The 22,003-nt window shown below is 44.5% G+C and overlaps 1 protein-coding gene across 2 annotated transcripts in view; it reads left to right on the top strand.

The window, feature by feature from the left end:
• Window positions 1–19,824, top strand: part of LOC145349034 (transmembrane protein 127) — a 42,983-nt gene extending 23,159 nt beyond the window's left edge. The window contains exons 2-3 of one of the 2 annotated variants that reach the window (XM_080197288.1): window positions 9,840–9,926; window positions 19,213–19,824. In XM_080197288.1, coding sequence (XP_080053414.1) covers window positions 9,840–9,926; window positions 19,213–19,481 — 356 coding nt within the window. In that variant the 3' untranslated portion in view covers window positions 19,482–19,824. Of the gene's footprint in view, window positions 1–9,839; window positions 10,005–19,212 lie in introns of both variants that reach the window. The other variant, XM_080197279.1, reaches the window with a different exon arrangement.
• The last annotated feature ends 2,179 nt before the right edge of the window (window positions 19,825–22,003 follow it).

Genomic DNA, 22,003 nt, shown 5'->3' with positions numbered 1-22,003 from the left:
CTTTTTGGCAGAGGTGATTTCACTTGTTGTTCCAGTTGTTGTCATCATACCATACTCTACTGATACAGGAAATTAGATCAAATGACAAGCATATCTGCCACTTACAAAGTACATGGTAATTTCCTGAAGCTTTCAGCTAACAGCTGATACATGTGCCAAGAAAATAGCTAAGTTGGCAGTGAAAGCCCTGTGAACAGCAATTTAGTTAGCCTTGAGAACATTTTTCACAGCAAACAGCAATTTCTGGAAGGTTACTGGAAAACCTTAGAACTGACTATGTGATGTTAGTCAGTACTGACGTAATATTTTCTGTACTGATGCACTCCAGATTTCCCCTCCAGTGCCCGATAATTATCTACATTGTGTGACTATTCAGATTGTATCTTCTGGAGCTGGCTTGTCTCAGAACATTTGATGGAGCACTTCAACAAACCATTTTTTTTGCCATGATTGCAAATCTTTTCTTTTGTTTTAAGTAGCAAGTTTTATTATCTAATAAATGAAGCAATAGGAAGGTGGTTCCAACTCCTGGAGTGCACATCTTGCTCCATGTGGGACCTCTGGATCATGGGTAACCAGATACCATACAATCACAGAATCCCTAAAGCGCAGACTCTCTGACAGAGTATCTTACCCAGGCCCACCACCCCTCTTTATGCCTGTAACCCCACATATTTACCGTGGCTAATCTATCTAACCTACACAACTTGGGAGACTAAGGGGCAATTTAGCATGGCCAATCCACCTAACCTGCACATATGCAGAAAGTGTCACCAGCTGGAGCAACTCAAGCTTCCATATGTGACCCCAGACCCACTGAAAGGTAGTTGATTGTCAACTGCTCTCTGAAATGGCCCAGTTGTACCAGACCACTATAGAGAAGTGGAATGGACTGCAGCAATTCAGGAAGGTGGCTTACCATCACCTCATCAAAGATAGTGAGGATAGGGCTACAATGATGCCCACATCCCATGAAAGAATATGAAGAGCTTGATTATTCCAATACCATTATTCCTCCTATCCTTTACCTTCTGTAAACTTTAGGTCACCTTTTAGTCTAATCCACTGCCCTCACTTATCTTCATTCTCTTTTCAAGTTTAAAATCCTCACCTTTGTGTTTAAGTTCATTCATGGTCTTTGTATATTGGTGACTTGGATAATGAGAGGGAATGTGTGGTTGCTAAGTTTGCTGATGACTCAAAGATGGTTAGGAAAGTATGTGGTGAAGAGGACATAATTGTGAAGAGTTCCTGTAACTCTGTACTGTTTCAGTGCTGTTATTGCTGATACACTGATGACAGAATACTTAAGAATGTGAGGCAGCTGAACAAAGCACAGTTTCTTACAAATTTCTTTGCATTTTTTTCCTTTTTTCTTTATATACTCTATTCACTTTTCAATGAAGCATTTTATGTTTGAGTAAATTCCACCCCTCTTCCTGCTTCCCCCAGACTCATGACTTGAACATCCTTGATGATGTGTAACAGGAAACCATTCTTATTATAGCTAGTAGACCGAACTATCTATACCATGTACATAAAAGGCTGTGTGGGCTATTTACACAGTGATATTTATAGTTCCCAAAAATAAAGAATTTGTAGCCAGAATCTGGTGACTTTAGTCTCTGAATCTAATCACGATGCTGGTATAAAAAGAATAAGATCTTTTTTATTAGTTTTGGTCACATTTTTCATTTATTAATTATTTATTAATCCTTACTCTTAAGTAGTGCTAACATGTGTTGTTTGTTCCATAGTAATAATTTGATACTTTCTTCTTGATATTGTTCCAGTTATTGTACGGAAAGTCTTGGTAATTTTCCACAAAGTGTTTAGCGTCCTGTCCAGCCCCCGTGAAAAGACCAGAAATTTGTCTGACTGCATTTTAGAGCCAGAATGGACATTGCGCAAAACAATATTGCTGCAGTGCACCCTCCTTTATGGTAGCATGGCCATAATATTACTGATTAGTAATTCCCGATGTCTGGTTTAATGTTCTGGGAACAGGAGTGGCAGAGCAAACTGTGCAGAGGATGCTGAAAGTCTGCAAAGAGATGTAGATAGCCAAAGTGAGTGGGCGAGGGGCTGGCAGATGGAGTACAATATTGGTAAATGTGAGGTCATCCATTTTGGTAGGAATAACAGCAAAATGGACTATTATTTCAATGATAAAAAATTGCAGCATGCAGAGGCACCTGGGTGTCCTTGTGTAAGAATCACAAGGAGTTGGTTTGCTGGTGCAGCGGGTAATTAAGAAGGCAAATGGAATTTTGTCCTCCATTGCTAGAGGGATGGAGTTTAAAAACAGCGAGATTATGTTGCAGTTGTATAAGATGCTGGTAAGGCTACACCTGGAATACTGTGTACATTTTGGTCTCCTTACTTGGAAAAGGGTATACTGGCACTGGAGGGGCTGCAGAGGAGATTCTCTAGGTTGATTCCAGAGTTGAGAGGTTGGCTTATGAGGAAAGATGGAGTAGACTGGGGCTATACTCATTGGAATTCAGAAGAATGAGAGGAGATCTTATAGAAACGTATAAGACAATGAAGGAAATAGGTAAGATAGAAGCAGGGAAGTTGTTTCCACTGGCAGGTGAAACTAGAACTAGGGGGCATAGCTTCAAAATAAGGGGGAGCAGATATAGGACTGAGTTGAGGAGGAGCTTCTTCACAGAAAGGGTTGGAATCTGTGGAATTCCCTGCCCAGTGAAGCAGTTGAAGCTACCTCAATGAATATTTTAAAGGTAAGGATAGATAAATGTTTGGACAGTAAAGGGATTAAGGGTTATGGTGAGTGGGCGGGCAAGTGGAGCTGAGTCCACAAAAAGATCAGCCATGATCTTACTGAATGGCAGAGCAGACTCGAGGGGCCAGATGGCCCACTCCTGCTCCTAGTTCTCATGTTTATAAGTTCTCATGTTCTTATGGCAGCTGGGGGAATTTGAATTCAATTAGTTAATACATCTGGAATAAAATGCTAGTCTTATTAATAATAAGCATGAAACTACTGCAAAAAAACCCCAATGGGTTTATTAATGTATCCCTGTAGAATCTCCATACACTGACCATGGGGTGGCATGCTGGCATAGTGGTTATAAGAACATAAGAACATAAGAAATAGGAGCAGGAGTAGGCCATCTAGCCCTTCGAGCCTGCCCCGCCATTCAATAAGATCATGGCTGATCTGTCGTGGCTCAGTTCCACATTCCCGCCCTCTCCCCATAACCCTTAATCCCCTCGCTTATCAAAAACCCATCAACCCGCGTCTTAAAAATATTTAGCGAGGCAGCCTCCACCACTTCAACAGGCAGAGAATTCCAGAGATTCACCACCCTTTGAGTGAAGAAGTTCCTCCTCGACTCCGTTCTAATGCTCCGTTATCATGCTGCCTCACAGAGCCAGGGACCTAGGTTCAATTCCCGCCTTGAGTGACTGTCTATGTGGAGGTTGTACATTCTCCCCATGTCTGTGTGGCTTCTTCCGGGTGCTCCAGTTTCCTCCCACAGTCCAAAGATGTGCAGGTCAGATGGATTGGCCATACTAAATTGCCCCTTAGTGCCCAAAGATGTGTAGGTGAAGGGGATTAGTGTGGTAAATACGTGGGGTTATGGGGATTGGGAAGGGTTTGGGCCTGACTAAGATGCTGTGTCGGTGATTCGGTGCGGATGCAATGGGCAGAATGCCCTCTTTCTGCACTGCAGGGATTCTATGAGCCTATGACCATCTCCAGTAGCTTGGGTTTTTGATAAGAGAGGGGATTAAGGGTTATGGGGAGAGGGCGGGAAAGTGGAACTGAGCCACGACAGATCAGCCATGATCTTATTGAATGGCGGGGCAGGCTCGAAGGGCCAGATGGCCTACTCCTGCTCCTATTTCTTATGTTCTTATGTTCTTAAGGGAGAGTGAGGGTAGTTAGGTTCCCTGTTGTCAGGGATGATCAATGACTACCGTTGTTATGGGATGAATGTTATTTTTCATTAATGGTATCCAGGCGTTGTTACATGTAGACATTGGCTCTGTCACTACTCGAAGACGTGTAAATGGAACTGAACACTTGTAATCATCAATGAACATCCCCACATCTGCACTTGTGAAGTTCATTGATGTAGCCGCTGACGATAGTTGGGTCTAGGATGTGGCCCTGGGGAACTCCTGGGGCTGTTTCTCATGTGTCACCTTTGCATGCTTGATTCTATTGAAATTATGAGATTTCAATTGGTGAGTCCAAAATCTCAATTTAGAGTCCAAAGCTTGACTTGGTGGAAGTGGAGTTTTATTTTACTCCGTTACAAACCTTCATTTGCAATCACTTCCTATGAGTTAGATTGGGGAGGATGTGGGGAGGGACTTTCCAGAGACTTCCTGAGACCTAGGTAGGTTCAGGTTCTAATAGTGGAAGATAACATGACTATCAAAGAGGTGCCAGTGCAATGCTGTGAAAGAGTGAAAGTAAAATCGGTTAGCTGGGGTGGATGTGACATGACATCATTCAATGTTATAGTCACCCCATCTTAAACATTACCAGGTTTAATCCTGTGTCAAATGAACAGTGTGTAAAATTGGTTCCAAGTCTCTCACTGCAACACCAGTGTGTGGTATGTGGTTTGTATGGGGGATGATCCAGTATGGCATTTTCATAGTCATTCTTTCCTTTCCGTATTAACGATGTATTGTACACCGGGAAGGGCAGGTATTAGGCGTGAAGTGAAGGTCTGGCTGGTGTAATTTGTAATCTGATAGTGGGCTAACCTACAACACTTTCAATGAGTCATTACTGAGTTATGGTACAACTGCAATGTGAAGCAAATCTGAACATTTTATAATATATTTTAGATACATAATGAAGATTAATTAGACTGGTCCTTTGCTCCGTCAGTGCTTTCTTGAAGAGACTGATTTCCACTGGGGATAAGGCTCCCTGGGCAACATCAGTTTTCCAGCTCCTCACTCACTGTCACTCATAAATGCACCTCGACATGTTCTTTTATCAAAGAGGTGTTACAGCCATGTGCAGTCCTCATCTCACAACGTTTGGAGCCTGTGTAACTTTCAGTAGCAATCCCAGATAACATGCCATTAAACAAGTTCCTCTGAACACCATTCCTTGGATCTGCTTGGCTATCCACCACACACATAATAACTCACTGAGACAAAGAACAGTACAGCACAGGAAACAGGCCCTTCGGCCCTCCAAGCCTGCGCTGCTCATTGGTCCAACTAGACCATTCGTTTGTATCCCTCCATTCCCAGTCTGTTCATGTGACTATCCAGATAAGTCTTAGATGATCCCAGCGTGTCAGCCTCCACCACCCTGCTTGGCAGTGCATTCCAGGCCCTCACCACCCTCTGTGTAAAATACGTCTCTCTGATATCTGAGTTAAACCTCGCCCCCCTCACCTTGAGCCTGTGACCCCTCATGATCCTCACCTCCGACCTGGGAAAAAGCTTCCCACTGTTCACCCTATCTATGCCCTTCATAATTTTATACACCTCAATTAGGTCTCCCCTCATTCTCCGTCTTTCCAGGGAGAACAACCCCAGTTTACCCAATCTCTCCTCATAGCTAAGAGCCTCCATACCAGGCATCATCCTGATAAACCTCCTCTGTACTCTCTCCAAAGCCTCCACATCCTTCTGGTAGTGTGGTGACCAGAACTGGACGCAGTACTCCGAATGTGGCCCAACCAACGTTCTATGTAGCTGAAACATCAGATGCCAATTTTTATACTCTATGCTCTGTCCTATAAAGGCAAACATGCCATATGCCTTCTTCACCGCCTTCTCCACCTATGATGTCACCTTCAAGGATCTGTGGACTTGCACACCCAGGTCCCTCTGAGTGTCTATACTCTTGATGGTTTTGCCATTTATTGTATAGCTCCCCCCTACATTAGTTCTACCAAAATGCATCACTTCGCATTTATCTGGATTAAATTCCAGCTTCCATTTCTCCGCCCAATTTTCCAGCCTATCTATATCCTGCTGTATTCTCTGACAATGTTCATCGCTATCCACAAGTCCAGCCATCTTTGTGTCATCCGCAAACTTACTGATCACACCAGTTGCACCTTCTTCCACATCATTTATGTATATCACAAATAGCAGAGGTCCCAGTACAGAGCCCTGCGGAACACCACTGGTCACTGACCTCCAGCCGGAAAAAGACCCTTCCACTGCTACCCTCTGTCTCCTGTGGCCAAGCCAATTCTCCACTCATGTAGCCACCTCACCTTTTACCCCATGAGATAGGACTAGAGGGCACAGCCTCAGGATAAAGGGGGGGGCGGTTTAGAATGGAGTTGAGGAGGAACTTCTTCTCTCAAAGGGTGGTGAATCTCTGGAATTCTCTGCCCGTTGAGGTGGTGGAGGCTGCCTCGCTCAAAATATTTAAGACGCGGGTTGATAGGTTTTTGATAGGCAAGGGGATTAAGGGTTATGGGGAGAGGGCGTGAATGTGGAACTGAGTCATGACAGATCAGCCATGATCTTATTGAATGGCGGGGCAGGCTTGAGGGGCTAGATGGCCTACTCCTGCTCCTATTTCTTATGTTCTTATGTTCCTATTTAACCTTTTGCACCAACCTCTTCTAGCTAAGAGTAGTGGGCGAGAAGAGGATTGGGAGAGGTTTAAATATCAACAAAGAATGACGAAGAAGTTGATAAAGAAGGGTAGGATAAACTATGAAGCTGGGCTAGCGCTTAATATAAAAAAGGATAGTAAGAGTTTTTATAAATATATAAAAAGGAAGAGGCTGACTAGGGTGAACGTTGGACCCTTAGAGGATGAGAAGGGGGACCTAGTGGTAGGGGATGGGGAAATGGCTGAGGCCTTGAATAACTTTTTTGTTTCGGTCTTCACGGAGGAGGACGTGAATAATTTGCTGGGTGTTAGCGATGGAAAGATGGTAGGAGTAGAGGGCCTGAATGACATTATTGTTACTAGAGAGGCAGTGCTTGAAAGACTGGAGGGACTGATTGTGGACAAGTCCCCAGGACCAGATGGAATGCATCCAAGGGTTCTGAAAGAAATGGCAGAGGTGATAGTGGATGCCTTGGTGGTTATTTTTCAAACCTTGCTGGATTCCGGGGAAGTGCCGGAAGATTGGAAAATGGCTAATGTTACGCCGTTGTTTAAGAAGGGTGGCAGGCAAAAGGCAGGGGATTATAGGCCGGTTAGTTTATCGTCTGTTGTAGGTAAAATGTTAGAATCCGTGATCAAGGAGAAAATAGCGAGGCATCTTGAGGAGAATTGTTTGATAGAGCAGACGCAGCACGGTTTCGTTAAGGGGAAGTCGTGTCTGACGAATTTATTGGAGTTCTATGAGGATGTGTCTAGGGCGGTGGATAGAGGAGAGCCGGTGGATGTGGTGTTTCTTGATTTTCAGAATGCGTTTGATAAGGTGCCGCACAAGAGGTTATTACAGAAGGTCAGGGGGCATGGAGTTGGGGGTAGGGTGTTAGCGTGGATAGGGGATTGGCTGTCAAATAGGAGGCAGAGAGTGGGGGTCAATGGGTGCTATTCGGATTGGTGGTTGGTGACTAGTGGAGTGCCCCAGGGGTCGGTGCTGGGGCCTCAGGTATTTACCATTTATATAGATGATCTGGAGGAGGGAACCGAGTGTATGGTGTCGAAATTTGCTGATGACACCAAGATTGGTGGAACGGCAAATTGTGCGGAGGGTGTGGAGAGTCTGCAGAAGGATCTAGATAGGCTAGGTGAATGGGCCAGGAACTGGCAAATGGAATTTGATGTTGGCAAGTGTGAAGTTGTCCACTTTGGTAGGAAGGGTTATTACTTACATGGCGAAAAACTGCAGCAGGCGACGGTGCAGAGGGACCTTGGGGTCCTTGTGCATGAGTCACAAAAACCCAGCCTGCAGGTGCAGCAGGTGGTCAGGAAGGCAAATAGGATGCTGGCCTTCATAGCAAGGGGGATTGAATATAAAAGTAGGGAGGTCTTGCTGCAACTGTCCAGGGCACTGGTGAGGCCGCAGCTGGAGTACTGTGTGCAGTTTTGGTCGCCGCACTTACGCAAGGATATTTTGGCCTTGGAGGGAGTGCGGAGGAGGTTCACTAGGCTGATTCCGGAGTTGAGGGGGTTGAACTATGAGGAGAGGCTGAATAAGCTAGGCTTGTACTCGTTAGAGTTTAGAAGAATGAGGGGAGATCTCATTGAGACATATAAGATGATGAATGAGATGGATAGGATAGAGGTGGAGAGGCTCTTCCCGCTCAGAAAAGACAGTAGGACTAGGGGGCACAGCCTCAAGATAAAGGGGGGGAGGTTTAGAACGGAGTTGAGGAGGAACTTCTTCACTCAAAGGGTGGTGAATCTCTGGAATTCTCTGCCCGTTGAAGTGGTGGAGGCTGCCTCGCTAAATATTTTTAAGACGCGGGTTGATGGGTTTTTGATAAGCGAGGGGATTAAGGGTTATGGGGAGAGGGCAGGAATGTGGAACTGAGCCACGACAGATCAGCCATGATCTTATTGAATGACGGGGCAGGCTCGAAGGGCTAGATGGCCTACTCCTGCTCCTATTTCTTATGTTCTTATAACCTTTATTAGCAGCAGTGCTAACCATTGTGCTACTGTGCCTAGGGTGTGAGAGGTTGAAATTAGAACCTCATTAGAAAGTTTAAAAGCATTGAACGAGAGTAAATGATAGAATTGGAGGGTATGCCGGGGACAGCTCGCAAGAAGTCACCTCACTCCATCACCATCTTGAAAAATTAAAGAAGTTAATGAAGAAGTAATTGACAATGATTGATGGATTGCTGTGACTTTTCATAAAATCCCTATAGTGCACAAGGAGGCCATTTGGCCCATCGAGTCTGCACTGACAACAATCCCACACAAGCCCCACTCCTGCAACCCCACATATTTACCCTGCTGACCCCCCTCCCGACACTTGGGTCAATGTAGCATGGCCAATCCACCTAACATAGAACATAGAACATAGAACATTACAGCGCAGAACAGGCCCTTCGGCCCACGATGTTGCGCCGACCAGTTACAAAAACAATGACCCACTAGCCTATACCAATCCCATTTCGTCCATAAACCTATCCAGAGATCTCTTAAACGCCCCCAAACTAGACGCATTTACAACTGCAGCAGGCAGGGCATTCCAATCCCTCACCACCCGCTGGGTAAAGAACCTACCCCTGACATCCGTCCTGTAGCTACCCCCCCTTAATTTAAAGCCATGCCCCCTCGTGCTAGCTTTCTCCATCCGAGGAAAAAGGCTATCACCATCCACCCTATCTAAACCTCTAATCATCTTATATGTTTCAATAAGATCCCCTCTTAGCCGCCTTCTTTCCAACGAAAACAACCCTAGATCCCTCAGTCTCTCCTCATAGGACCTCCCCTCCATACCAGGCAACATCCTAGTAAACCTCCTCTGCACCCTCTCCAACGCCTCCACATCCTTCTTGTAATGCGGGGACCAGAACTGCACACAGTACTCCAAGTGCGGCCGCACTAGAGTAGTGTACAGTTGCAACATTACACTGCGACTCCTAAATTCAATCCCCCTACCAATAAACGCCAAGACACCGTACGCCTTCTTGACAACCCTTTCAGGCAGTGAGTTCCAGATGCCCACCACCTGCTGAGTGAAAGCATTTCTCCCCAACTTCCCTCTAACCTCCCTGTCAATGATTTGGAGATGCCAGCGTTGGATTGGGGTCCCACTGAAGGAGCAGAGTTCCGAGAGCTTGTAATTCCAAATAGCCTGTTGGGCTTTAACCTGATGTTGTGAGACTAACTTTGATAAAAGATTTTTATTTGCTTAACGTGTTACACTAACCTGTCTTTCTGAAACTGTCTCCCGCAGATCCAGATACTGTCCTCAACTACGAAGGGGTTTCTGTTCTCATTGTGATGGCCACTTGCAGTTACATTGGAATATTAACGGGGTTCGGTGCGTTCATTCTTAGCTTTTTGGGATCAAGGCACCCACTCTTGTTTAACTTACCAATAATGTTGCACTTTATAACAGGTAAAGCTTTTCCTCCACTGCTTTATTTTTTTCAGTTACTTTAATCATATTTTTCAGTTCAGGTTGGTGACAGATAGGCTCTAAAGGAGATCTACAAGGATCCTGTCGGAATGGGGAATTGGGTCTATACTCGTTGGAGTTTAGAAGGCTGAGGGGGGGATCTTATAGAGACATTTAAGATAATGAAGGGGATGGATAGGGTAGAGGTAGAGAGATTCTTCCTGCTTAGAAAGGGTAGCAGGACTAGAGGGCACAGCCTCAAAATAAGAGGGGGGGGGGGTGCGCAGTTTAGATTGGAGTTGAGGAGGAACTTCTTCATTCAAATTGAATTTTCATGGAATTCTCTGCCCGTTGAAGTGGTGGAGGCTACCTCACTGAATATATTTAAGTCACGGGTAGATAGGTTTCTGATAGACAGGGAATTAAGGGTTATGGGGGGAAAGCGGAACTGATCCACTTCAGATCAGCCATGATCTTATTGAATGGCGGGGCAGGCTCGAAGGGCTAGATGGCCTACTCCTGCTCCTATTTCTTATGTTCTTATGTTATGTTCTTATTAGCAGTGAGGAAAGATTGGATTGTCTGTGTTTGTTTGCTTTGGAACAGAGGAGGCATTAGGAAAGATTTATTCGAAGTGGATAAAATTATGAGGGGCGAGGGGTGGAAATAGGACTTATTTCCATTCGCCAAAAAGGTTAATAACCAGAGGGTCGAAATTTAAAGTCATTGAGAGAAAGGCACAGTAAGGAGTCTCACAAAACTAGAGTAAAGTCCAACAGCTTTATTTAAAATCACGAGCTTTCAGAGTGCTGTTCCTTTATCAGGCAAGTGGGACCCCAGTCCAATGTCGGTATCTCCACATCATTGACAGAAGGGTTAGAGGGAGGTTGAGGAGAAATGCTTTCAGTCAAGCAGTGGTAGGCATCCGGAACTCACTGCCTGAAAGGGTGGTTAAGGCAGACATCCTTAACCCATTTAAAAAAATGCTTGGAAATGCACTTGGAGCATTTAACCTACAGGGCAAAGAACTGGAATGTGGCATAAAGATATTGTTTGTTGACCTCAAAATGATGGACTGAATGGCCTCCTTCTGTACCATAAATGTTCCAGGTTTCTAATTCCTTCCCTTATCTGATCTCTGGTGATGTCAGCTGGTATTCAAGTTGCGGCAATCTCGCCTCGATGTCAGGAGGATTTTGGGTACAAGTCCCAGTACAGAGACTAGAGCAATAGTGAGGGACAGCACTGTCAGAGGTGCTGTCTTTCACAGGAGATGTTAAACTAAGACCCCATCTGCCCTCTGATTAATTGGACATAAGAAATTCAATGGCACTACTTTAAAGAAGTCCAAAGTAATTTAAAAGTTGAAAGTTTATTTATTAGTGTACAAGTAGGCTTACATTAACACTGCAATGAAGTTACTGTGTAAATCCCCTAATCCGGCACCTGTTCGGGTACACTGAGGGAGAATTTAGCATGGCCAATGCACCTAACCAGCACGTCTTTCAGACTGTGGGAGGAAACCGGAGCACCCAGAGGAAACCCATGCAGACACGGGGAGATCGTGCAGACTCCACATAGACAGTGACCCAAGCTGGGAATGGAAAACAGATCCCTGGCACTGTGAGGCAGCAGTGCTAACCACTGTGCCACCTTGCTGCTCCTGGAGTTCTAATTGGACTTCTGGCCATTATTCATCCCACAGCCCAAAAAAACCAGGATATGTAGCCATGGGGATGAGCTCTGGCCTTGTTAACCCCAAGCACAACCCTTTGGGCTGTTGAATTTGACAGAAGGCCTGACATGGGATTTGTGGCAGGAATTAAACAGTTTCCAATGCTCCCAGCCCGTTCTACCTGGCGTGTTCAGGATCTTGCTCAGAAAGGGTGAAAACTGAAAAACTGATGCAAACTCATTTGCATTCATTTTAACATCATTAGCAAAATTAAAGTCGAATACCTCTAGGTACAAAAGACAAAGATTAAAAAGGGGTGAAGCAGTCCAGAGCTGTTAGCTCTTCAGTCATTTTATAAATTGCTTCAAATAGAGACTTTTGGTAAACTGGACAAGCTGTGCGCCATCACTTGGAAGAGAATGAATATTACAGTGTTTCATTGTTCTCAGCCCTCAGGCTGATATCTCTATAGTACAGGGTTAGACAGGGTAGATTCAGAAAGAATGTTCCCAATGGTGGGGGAGTCTAGATATAGGGGTCATAGTTTGAGGATAAGGGGTAAACCTTCTAGAACTGAGGTGAGGAGAAATTTCTTCACCCAGAGGGTGGTGAATGTGTGGAATTCACTACCACAGAATGTAGTTGAAGCCAAAACGTTATGTGATTTCAAGAAGAAATTAGATATGGCTCTTGGAGCTAAAGGGATCAAGAGATATAGGAGGGGAAGGGGAGGAATCAGGATATTAATTTGATGATCAGTCATGATCAAAATGAACGAAGGGTCGAATGGCCTACTTCCTGCATCTAGTTTTTATGTTTCAATGGGTGGGATTTTACAGCCTCGCTCGTCCCAAAACTGTAAAATCCTACCCAAGATCAACGGGCCTTCCCATTGTCCAACCCTCGCCTGTTCTGATTCCCTTGGCAGGCAAAATTCTGGTCTACGATTCTCTGTTACTCAGCCAGACGTGGACATCTGATCTGGAATAGTTTATTTGTGAAAGTTATTGACAGCAAAAGATTATTGAGAGTTGAATTCGTGCAAAAGGCAACAATGGATGATCATAAAACATTGGAAGAAATAATAGTTCTGAAGGAATAGAAGAGTAGAGTGCAGCAGAAAGCAGTGAGTGGGGAGGGGGGAGGGTGGGGGCATGGTCTTAACAAATGCTCAAGTATTGGGAACTGTTGGACACGTGTTAATGGGCAACTTTTTCCTTTAGGACGTGTTAGGGAGAAATTTGAAGGACCAGATATCCCGGACCTGATCCAGCCATTTTATTTCATTCAAGCCCAAGAACACAAGTAGACCTCCGTAAACTGTGTCCCCCGTGCAAGCTCAGAGAATTAAAGGGTTTAATTTTCTTTGGTACTCTACCAGTTAATATGTTCACGTAAAGTTCCTATGCTATTTGAACGCCGTTGCTTATTTTAAATCGATGAATGACCTAATTAAAATGACACATCTATGAATTTTATGCAAATGAATGTAGTAGTGCATTAGCAGGTGACGTGCAATCCCCAGGTGTCTGCAGGCTACCTAAGCCAGCTGGGACATGACTCTTAACGTTGTCAAGGAAATGAGAAAGGAAATAGCTGATGCTCTGATAAATGTTCAGGAATTGTACCTAGGCACTGGGTGTTGATCGATAAAGAGAGTGAGATATGAACCTAAAAAATATAGAGCACCCAACTTAATTTCATTATAGAACCCCTGCATAGAACATAGAAAAACTACAGCCCAAACAGGCCCTTTGGCCCACAAGTTGCGCCAATGATATCCCTACCTACTAGGCTTACCTATAACCCTCAATTCTATTAAGTCCCATGTACTCATCCAGAAGTCTCTTAAAAGACCCTATCGAATTTGCCTCCACCACCACCGATGGCAGCCGATTCCACTCACCCACCACCCTCTGAGTGAAAAACTTATCCCTGACATCTCCTCTGTACCTACTCCCCAGCACCTTAAACCTGTGTCCTCCCCTAGCAACCATTCCAGCCCTGGGAAAAAGCCTCTGAGAATCCACCCGATCTATACCTCTCATCATCTTATACATTTCTGTCAGGTCACCTCTCATCCTTCATCTCTCTGAGGAGAAAAGACCGAGTTCCCTCAACCTATCCTCGTAAGACATGCCGCCCAATCCTTGTAAATCTCCTCTGCACCCTTTCAATAGCTTCCACATCCCTCCTGTATTGAGGCGACCAGAACTGAGCACAGTACTCCAAGAGGGGTCTGACCAGGGTCTTATAAGGTTGCAGCATTACCTCCCGACTCCTAAACTCAATCCCTCGATTAATGAAGGCCAGTACACCATATGCCTTCTTAACCACATCCTCTATCTGCGAGGCCGATTTAAGAGTCCTGTGGACCCGGACCCCAAGGTTCTTCTGATCCTCTACACTGCTAAGAGTCTTACCCTTTATATTATACTCCTTCATCCCATTTGACCTGCCAAAGTGCAGTGCAGAAGGAGGCCTTCGGTCCATCGAGTCTGCCCCGACTCTCCGACAGAGCATCTTACCCAGGCCCACACTCTATCCTGTAACCCTGCACAGTCATCACAACTAATCGCCCTAACTTACACATCTTGGAACTGAGAAAAGTGACTGAAACACTTGGAGGAAACCCACGCAGACACAAGGAGAATGTGTAAACTCCACACACACACTGACCCCGTTTGGGAATCGAACCTGGGTCCCTGGCGTTGTGAGGTAGCAGTGCTAACCATTGTACCACCATGCCATCCATTTCAAATTGAACACATTTAAGGTAATGATCGGGGGGAATCTCACTATTGATTATTAATTAAGGGGTACTATCGCACACCTCATAACAATGAATCCCATCTGTCTCTTCCTATTCCATCATCTAATTATATTCCCTTGCTCAGATTTATTTGTTGTATTTTTATGACCAAATGAGAGGGAGGGAACTGTCTCCCTTCTAGTCAACCTCCTCAGTTGGCCATAACAAAGATTAAAGTTTATTTTTCACAGGGACATGCCGTTCCCAAATTCAAATTATGGAGTCTTGGTTCACTGGTAGGCTACTACTAAAGAACCGGGTAACACACTTGACCCAGAAGAAAAAGAGGGGGACAGAGCGCAGCTTTCTACCCATTTCCCCTGCTAAAATCTGTCCTGTAATCTCTGTCTGTAACGGTTGCACCCTGCCCTGTTTTATTTCACCCATTGTGTATTTCCAAGGAGTTTTGGGTGGGTTTGTATTTGATAGCCAGTGTTTTAATATCTAGCAATTTGCACTTTAATGTCTCATCCTTGGTGATGAGTTTTGATGGGTCTCTGAATTATAGGAAATGTTTCTCTTTGTACTGCCCCGAGGGTGGATTTGTTGAAAGATGCCCTTACATTTTTAAACGATTCGTTCTTTCAAATTGCAAAATTACCAGTTAGTTTAAAGTTCAAATGATAGTGACAGCATACAGTCATTTCCTATGTTCATATTGATATACACATAGGAGCAGTCTTAAAATGGAATCCTGTCAGAATGCTACTGGCTTCCAGCCACACTGAGGAACTGTCCTTAGCCCCCTATTTCCTTTTTCCTCTTAACCAGTTCCAATTTCCTCCACTAATTTTATATCCCGTACAGCCTCTACGCAATCATTTGTTGAAAGTCTGTGCACATAGTATACAACACATTTCTTTATCTACCATATCTCTCATCTCCTTTGAAAGCTGATTATAGGCATTGAAAGAGTACAGATCTCATAAAGGGGCGGCACAGTGGTTAGCGCTGCTGCCTTATAGTGCCAGGGACCCAGGTTCAATTCCAGCCTTGGGATACTGTGCAGAGTCTGCATGTTCTCCCTGTGTCTGCATGGATTTCCTCCAGTGCACTGGTTTCCTCCCACAGTCCAAAAATGTGCAGGTTAGGTTGATTGGTCATGTTAAATTGTCCCTTAGTGCCTGTCTCAAGGTGTGCAGATTAGGTGGATTGGCCATGCTAGTGTCCAAAGATGTATAAGTTATGTGGATTAGTGGGGTAAATACATGGAATGACTGGGATAGGGCCTGGATGACTAGGACAGCCATAGTGTTAGAGAAATTTGTTGAGTGTATTCAGGAGGAATTTCTCATTCAAAATGTGGATGGCCCGACTAGAGAGGGGGCAAAACTTGACGTCCTCTTGGGAAATAAGGAAGGGCAAGTGACAGAAGTGTTAGTGAGGGATCACTTTGGGACTAATGACCATAATTCTATTGGTTTTAAGATAACTATGGAGAATGATAGGTCTGGCCCAAAAGTTAAAATTCTAAATTGGGGCAAGGCCAATTTTGATGGTATCAGGCAGGAAGTTTCAAAAGTGAATTGGGGGAGTCTGTGGGAAGGCAAAGGGATGTCTGGTAAGTGGTATGCTTTCAAAAGTGTGTTAACCAGGGTTCAGGGTAAGAAATTCCTCTTAAAGTGAAGGGCAAGGCTGGCAGAAGTAGGGAACTTTGGCTGACTCCAGATATTGAGGCCCTGGTCAAGAAGAAGGAGGCACATGACATGCATAGGGAGCTGAGATCAAGTGAATCCCTTGAAGAGTATAGGGAGTGTAGAAATAGAGTTAAGAGAGAAATCAGGAGGGCAAAAAAGGGACATGAGATTGTTTTGGCAGATAAGGCAAAGGAGAATCCAAAGAGTTTCTATAAATACATAAAGGGCAAAAGAGTAACAAGGGAGAGAGCAGGGCCTCTTAGAATCAACAAGGTCATCTACGTGTAGATCCACAAGAGATGGGTGATGAATATTTCTCATCAGTATTTACTACTGAGAAAAGCGTGGATATTAGAGAACTGTTGTCTTGAGGAGTGTACATATTACAGAGAAGGAGGTGCTGGAAGTATTAAAGCACACCAAGGTAGATAAATCCCCGGGACCTGATGAAACGTATCCCAGGACATTGTGGGAGGCTATGGAGGAAATTGCGGGTTCCCTAGCCAGGATATTTGAATCATCGATAGTCCTGGGTGAGGTGCCAGAAGATTGGAGAGTGGCAAATGTTGTGCCTTTGTTTAAAAAGGGCTGCAGGAAAAGCCTGGGAACTAGAGGCCAGTGAGCCTCACATCTGTGATGGATAAATTGTTGGAAGGTATTTTGAGAGACAGGATCTACAGGCATTTAGAGAGACAAGGACTGATTAGGGACTGTCAGCATGGCTTTGTGAGTGGAAAATCATGTCTCACAAATTTGATTGAGTTTTTTGAAGGGATAACCAAGAAGATAGATGACGGCAGTGCAGTTGATGTTATCTACACGGACTTTAGCAAGGCCTTCGACAAGGTACCGCATGGTATGTTGCATAAGGTTAAATCTCACGGGATCCAGAGTGAGGTATCTAAATGGATACAAAATTGGCTTCTTGACAGAAGCCAGAGGATGGTTGTAGAGAGTTGTTTTTCAAACTGGAAGCCTGTGACCAGTCATGTGCCTCAGAGATCAGTGCTGGGTCCACTGTTGTTTGTCATTTATATTAATGATTTGGATGAGAATATAACAGGCATGGTTAGTAAGTTTGCAGATGACACTAAGATTGGTGGCATAGTGGACAGTGAAGAAAGTTACCTCCAATTGCAACGGGATCTTGATCAATTGGGCCAGTGGGCTGACGAATGGCAGATGGAGTTGAATTTAGACAAATACGAGGTGATGCATTTTGGTAGATTGAACCAGGGCAGGACTTACTCAGTTAATGCTAGGACAGTGGGGAGAGTTACAGAACAAAGAGATCTAGAGATACATAGGGCTCCTTGAAAGTGGAGTCACAGGTGTACAGAGTGGTGAAGAAGGCACTCTGCAAGCTTGGTTTCATTGGTCAGAACATTGAATACAGGAGTTGGAATGTCTTGTTGAAGTTGTACAAGACATTGGTAAGGCCACACTTGGAATACTGTGTGCAATTCTGGTCACCCTATTATAGAAAGGATATTATTAAACTAGAAAGAGTGCAGAAAAGATTTACTAAGATGCCACTGGGACTTGATGGATTGAGTTATAAGGAGAGGCTGGATAGACTGGGACTTTTTTCTCTGGAGCTTAGGAGGCTGAAGGATGATCTTATAGAGTTTTATAAAATAATGAGGGGCACAGATCAGCTAGATAGTCAATATCTTTTCCCAAAGGTAGGGGAATCTAAAACTTGAGGGCATAGGTTTAAGGTGAGAGGGGAGAGATGCAAAAATATCCAGAGGGGCAATTTTTTCACACAGAGGGTGGTGAGTGTTTGAAACAAGCTGCCAGAGGCAGTAGTAGAGGTGGGTATAATTTTGTTTTTTAAGAAGCATTCAGATTGTTACATGGGTATAGAAGAGTATGGGCCAAATGTGGACAATTGGGATTAGCTTTGGAGGTTTTAAAAAAAAGGGCGGCATGCACAAGTTGGGCTGAAGGGCCTGTTTCCATGCTGTAAACCTCTATGACTCTGAGTCTATGGCATGTTCTGTCGGGGGGCCGGTGCAGACTCAATGGACTCCTTCTGCACTGTAGTGATCCTACATTAAGTAGTAATGTGGAGGATTTAGAAGCAATAGACATGACCTCTGCTATCTTGCTCAGATTTTACACAATCTTAAGCTTACTAACTTTTAGGCACTTCAGAAAAAAAGTGCGTGCAATATTATGAAACAATTTGGAAGGGTAAGGATTTATTGGCAAATCAATTTTAAGGGTAGGGGTGGGGGAATATTCATTGTGTTCATTAGGTGTGATATATTTTCTGTGGATGTGATGGGGCTGTATAGCAGTGTAACTTCTAGAATTTCTCCTATGTTTTCTATGAAGTAGCGACACCTGAGTTCAATATCTGATCATTGCTCATGGCCAACATTATTCTCTACGCGCATTAAATGTTTGTCCTTGAGAGATTGCCTTAGTTTTTACAAAGATGCTGGACCCCCTTTTCTTTTACTGTGCAGGTAGCTCCAGCTCCAAATTACTTGTCTTTGCTTTCCCCAGCCCTCTCCAATACCCCAAATCATCCACTTCCTCAATGTGATAATCCGCACCCAGGTGGGTGTCTGTACATACAGGATTCTATAGAAATGTGAATTGTTAGTACAATGAACAGCACAATTATGTTCATCATTTAATCCCGGTAGTGCAGGAGGGAGATCATTCAGCCCATCAAGCCTGCACCAACAACAATCCCACCCAGACCCTACCCCCGCATTCCCATGGGTTTACCCTCCTGATACTAAGAGGAAATTTAACATGACAAATCCACCTAACCTGCATATTTTTGGTGAGTGGGAGGAAACCCAAGTAGACACGGGGAGAAAGTGCAAACTCTATATACACACACACACACACACAATCACCCGAGGCCAGAATTGAATCCTGGTCCCTGGCGCTGTGAAGCAGCAGTGCTAACCACTGTGCCACTCAGTGCTAGCATTAAGGCAACCCTTTAACTTGTGCAGTACGAGAGAAAACTTTCCTCCATTGTAACTTATTGAAGAGTATAGCTGTTCGACTAGATGATGATGAAGTTGGCTGAGATTGCTGTGCTCTCTTGTTTTGCAGTCACTTTGGATATTGGGTCATTGGCACTCTGCTCCTACCTGTTCTTTCAGGTGAAGACAAAGTTGAGGAAAGAAGAATTTGAGAAGATGGTGATACAGACAACACTGGGCGAAAGTTTCTTCATTGCCATCTTTGGCGTGATGTTCGCAGTAACTGCCGCAGCTCTAAGTCTACACAAATCCATGTTGAAGGATACGAGACTACTGAGGAGCAGAACGGAAGAGGAGTCCAGGCTGGTGGCACACCAGCAATGCCAACACCGTGACTAGTTTTGCTAAACTAATTGCACTGCACCACCATGTACTTCTTCGGCTCTGTCCAGTTGACCCTAGGCTCTGGTTGCAAGGCCACCATGGAAGGGTGCAGCACCCAGGGCGCCTGCTGCAGAAGGGACTGCTCAGTATAGAACGCAAAGAGCCAGTGACTTTAACTGCTGTCGAGGATATTAACCGTTCAGGATACTTCAAGAAGTTTTAATGTTCAGTCGTTACATTTTTCTTTTGTACGTTTTTATTCTTTGTATGGCTGGAGTAGCTGTAGATTTTCTCAACTGGCTGCTCAAACATTGATTGGAATCAATAAAAGGCACCAAGCCGTACAAACCAACTCTGATCCTCTGTTACGTGCTGAATTTATCAATCTTAGCTGCGGTTGCTGTTGGAGCATTACAATTAACCTTACTGTCCCCGGTTAGGTGAAGTGGAAAATCAGATGCCCTCTTGGTCCCTGATGACTGTCCAGAGAGTTTTGTGGTCAAGTGCAGAACTTCATCGTGAACGTTCGCTTTTCCTTTTTCGGGAGAACTTCTAACGATCTTTTTAACCCAATTCTGCGGTTTCTTTTGTGGCTGTCTCAGTATAGAATCGCAGCCAGTCAGCAGACCAATAATCCACCACCCAGACTAATACTTGGGGGACAAGGGTTCAAATCCCAATGTGGTAGCTGGTGGAATTTAAATTGCAGTAAATAAAAAAAATGTTGGTATTTGAAGTTAGTGCCAGTAATGGTAACTGGGAACCCATCGTTAATTGTCATAAAGACCCACATGGTTCACCGATGTTCTGTAGATAAGGAAATCTGCCAAATTTGCTGGGTCTGTACGACTCCGGGTCCACAACAATGTGGTTAACTCTGAAGTGCCCTCCAAAAATAGCCCAGAAAGCCACTCAGCCAGGGCTGGGCAACAAATACTGGCACTGCCAGTGATGCCCACATCATTTTCAAAAAGCAACTATTGGATGTTGGGTGTTTTAGTCAATGTAAATCATAGTGTGAACATCACTGAGCTATCTTCCATCCTAAAGACACGTCTCTAGTCTTTTTCTATTAGGTTGGGGGACCTGGGCATCGCTGGCTGGCCAGCATATATTGCCCATCCCTAGTTGCCCATATTGGTGTGGCTCTGGAGTCACAAGTAGGGCAGGCCAGGTAAGGACAGCAGATTTCCTTCCCTAAAGGACATTAGTGAACCAGATGGGTTTTTTCCTGACAATCGACAATGATTTCATGGTCATCAGTGGATCCTTAATTCCAGATTTTTTTATTGAATTCAAATTCCACCATCTGCCGTGGTGAGATTCAAACACGGGACCCCAGAACATTAGCTGAGTTTCTGGATTAATAGTCCAGCAATAATACTAGGAGGCCATCGCCTCCTCCTGGCTATAGGGTAGATGTTGAAAGGAGATGGAATCTAGAGCCAGGGTGGAGTGGGGGGGGGGAGGGGGGGTGCACAGATCGAAAATAATGGGACTCCCAATTGAGATGGAGATCAGGAAGAAGCTGTTCTCTCAGAAGACATTAATTCTTTGGAAGAACAGAGCAGTGGAAGCTGTGCCAGTGGATATCTTCACGGTTGGGTTAGATAGTATCTAGAACCATATGAGAGTCAAAAGGTTATTGGGTGGGGTGAGGGCGGGGTGAGGATAGACAGAAAATGGAGCTGAGCCCGTAATCAAATCAGCAATGATTTTATTGAATGGCAGAGCAGGTTCAAGGGGCCGAATGGCCTTCTCCCACTCCTATTTCTGATCAGTACCAAGCTGGGCTAATAAAATTACAGAAAAGATTGTATTGAGTAATATTTTGTCTCATGAAGTTACAAATTTCCATCTGTTTAGTGGGAAAGCTGCCAAGACGTACACACACACACACCAATGGTTAAATGCGCACCTGGCCACCTCTGACATGTCGTGGTTACTGTATGCACAATATTTTAGTTATTAGTATCACAACTAAGCTTACATTAACACTGCAATGAAGTTACTGTGAAAATCCCCTAGTCGCCACACTCTGGCACCTGTTTGGGTACATTGAGGGACAATTTGGCATGGCCGTTTCCCACGCCTCCTGAGGCGTGTTTCATGGCGGGGGGGATGCTGCTGGGAGGGTGGGGGGGGTGTGGGTGGGTGTTGTGGAGGGGGATGAATGGCTGTTGATCAATGGCAGGATCTTCTGGTCCCACAACTGTCAATGGACTTTCCCATTGTATCCATGCCCCACTTCTGGGAACCCTGAGGCAATGGTTGGCAAGATCTCACCGGTGGGAATGGCCAGAACATTCCAGCTTCTCTGTGCCATTGCCGCCAGACCTGCCGAGTTTATCCAGCATTTTCTATTTTTATTTCCAATTTCCAGCATCTGCAGTATTTTGATTCTAATTTAGCTATGAATGGACCACGAGGGTCTAAGTTAAAAGCAAAAAGTTAGGCATAGTGTTAGATTAAAAGAGGAGGGTTATAATATTATGACAAATAGTAATAAGGCTGAAGAGTGGGAGAGTTTCAAGAAT

This window comes from Carcharhinus amblyrhynchos, chromosome 1 (assembly GCF_965287045.1).
Source record: "Carcharhinus amblyrhynchos chromosome 1, sCarAmb.v2.hapA, whole genome shotgun sequence".
Lineage (NCBI taxonomy): Eukaryota > Metazoa > Chordata > Chondrichthyes > Carcharhiniformes > Carcharhinidae > Carcharhinus > Carcharhinus amblyrhynchos.
This window is presented reverse-complemented; position numbering and strand designations above follow the sequence as displayed.